The sequence below is a fragment of the Triticum urartu genome, chromosome 2A, assembly GCF_056163025.1.
Source record: "Triticum urartu cultivar PI428250 chromosome 2A, HENAU_Tu73, whole genome shotgun sequence".
Classification (NCBI taxonomy): domain Eukaryota; kingdom Viridiplantae; phylum Streptophyta; class Magnoliopsida; order Poales; family Poaceae; genus Triticum; species Triticum urartu.
In genome coordinates, this window is record NC_141874.1 from 691,342,768 (window position 1) to 691,345,391 (window position 2,624).

Consider the following 2,624-nt stretch of genomic DNA (forward strand, 5'->3'; position numbering starts at 1 on the left):
CGCCATTTGCTATTGTGAGAGGACTTGCTAGATTTTGGGATCAAAAGATACTTTGGTACATCATGCACGCTTTTGTAATCATGCACAACATGATCATCGAGAATGAGCGTGGCCAAGATGTAGACTACTCTCACTATGAGCTCTTTGGACATCCCGTGCGAGTGTGGCGGAGGGCTGAAAGGGTGGCCCGTTTTGTTGCCTCCTATCATGCCATTCGACGTTCCGAAGCGCATGATGATCTTCAAAAGGATCTCATTGAGGAGTGGTGGGCTTGAAATGGCTGACAAAGAGCATCATGATTTGTGCATTTGATGTTGTATTGCTGAATTATTTGTTGAATTGAAAGATAAACTATTTGTTTGAGTTGTAATAACGAAATTGAACTATTTATTGTTGATTTATTTGTTTTTGTTCGATCCTCTTGCTTGTGTTTGAAGCGCATATGTTGTTTGTGCGAGAGCGCACGCGCTGCATTTTAGGGCGCCTGCTGGAGCTACGCGCGCGCTAAATTTACCGCGGCCGCTGCAAGCGCTCCTCGCCGCACCAAAGCAGGCGATCAACACGCTGCAAACTGATTTTTAGCGCAAGCGTGTTGGGCGGCTGTTGGAGATGCTCTAATAACAAGGATGTAATAGGGGTTGTCTATGGTTCATGCATCGGCTTATGGATCCAGTGGTCAACACCTCAATTTTGTAATACACACTGCAATATATAGAGGAAAGCAAAAGACAAAATGCACTATATATTACAACATGGACGCACGGTTGCAATTATCGCTTCAGTGCTCTTCTCTCAGGAAACGGCGCCCAGCCCCGTGGACCATGTCTTTTATCCTCAACCAATCCATGGCTTTCTGACCTCCGGCGGCTCTTTTGCTTGCTGGATCGCTTCCTATCATTTAGGGACTCACAACCAGCACTGTCACTATCATATGCATCCCTCCGGTGATGACCCCTCTTATGGTGGCGGTGAGGTTTTCTCCCTTCCCCTTCCGACATGTCATCCTTCGTGTGGTGGATTCTCCTCCTCTTCCTATCTTTCCTTGAGTCGTCCTCTCTGTCACTCTTCCTTTGCTTGGATCTTCCCTTGCTGCTGCTGCTCCTATGGTGGTTTGTCTGCCTGCCTTCCTCCCCAGAGCGGATCTCTCCATGGCCCTTGGCACGCTCACGTTGAGCGATTATCTTGTCCAGCTCGGGATCAATATCGTAATCGGAGGAATCGCTGTCAATCTCGTCCTCATCTTCCTCGTCAGAACCCTTCGCGTCAGCATCCCTGCCACCAGAGGATTTCTTCCTGGTCTCTTCGGACCTGGGATTGGCCTGCGTGCTGGCTTGGATGTCGTCGTCCATGGGGAGCTCCTTGCCAGAAAGGAAGTTGCGGCACTGGAAGGTGAGATGGCCAACACGGCCGCACTTCTTGCAGGCGCCCCGGGTCGCGTCGGAGTTGGATCTGGCGGCGCGGGCGAGCGCTAGGACGGCCTGGAAGCTGGCGTAGGCGCTCTGGGAGGAGGCCGCGGGGTCCGAGGAGGGAAGCGCGGTGGCGTTGGCGGGGACGGAGGAGGAAGGGCCATGCTGGTTGTTGCCCTCGGGAGCGTAGGGGTCATAGCCGATGGTGCTCTTCCAGATGTTGTGCGTCTGCAGCGCCGCGCTGCTGTGCACGCGGTTGTTCGCCGGCATGCGAACACGGCCCGCCGTCGCCGGCATCTTCGGTCGCCGGGGTTAGGGACTTAGGGTTAGTTAGAACTTGTTAACGGATTTCTTTCGATCGAGGGGTCAATAGAAACTCCAGGCCCATAAACCCCAACCAGCAACGCTCACGTCGCAAACAGAAGGACGAATCAAGAGTACTCACGAATCAACGTAGACGGACACAACTCCACGGAGGAGGATCGACTCATGCATTATTTTGTCAAATGCTTTGTGGATCCTGCATGCCATCATCACCGGTGCAACTGCGTACCAGATGACATCATCATCATGTACTACACCGACCATCTTCCTTCCCCACCTCTAGCTAGCTAGCCTTCTGAGAGCATCTCCAACAGGCACGCGATATTAGCGCCGCGCTAGAAAAATTGATTTTTTTTTGCGCGCGCAGCCGTTTCGGATGCTCCAGCAGAGGCGCAAAAAAACGCGCGTGCAGTATAATTGGTTCAGCGCGCGGAGCGAAACGGCATCGCACGCCGCTTATTTCGTCCGCCCGCTCCCGCGCGCTAGAGAGCGAGGACTCACACGCAACTTCCACCAACTGCCTTATCCAGTCACTAGCGCCGCCGCCCGCATCTCCCCATTTGCTCCGGCGACCCGACGACGCTTCCCCGGCCTATCCTCGCGCCCCCGCTGCTTCCTCCACCTAGTCGTCGCCGCCCCTCGAGCACGCCATTCCTCCGACGAACAGCGCCCGGCCGCCCACTGCCGCTCGGCGCCCACAAGGTGGCCGATCAAGAGACTTGGATTTGACATGCTTTTTTTTGAATGCCTGGATCTTTGAATGACATCAACGTTCTTAATCGGTCACCACTCAAGAATAAGATTGCAAATGATGAACTGCCACCGGTGCAGTTTGTAGCAAATGACCATACATACAATTATGGCTACTATCTTGTGGATGACATCTACCCAAAG

General features: G+C 53.2%; 1 protein-coding gene across 1 annotated transcript; it reads right to left on the reverse strand.

The window, feature by feature from the left end:
* Positions 1 to 770: 770 nt before the first annotated feature.
* On the reverse strand, positions 771 to 1,703 carry LOC147986780 (uncharacterized). The gene has a single exon (XM_087540149.1). The coding sequence runs from the start codon at positions 1,701 to 1,703 to the stop codon at positions 771 to 773; it is 933 nt and encodes a 310-aa protein (XP_087396275.1).
* Positions 1,704 to 2,624: the final 921 nt, after the last annotated feature.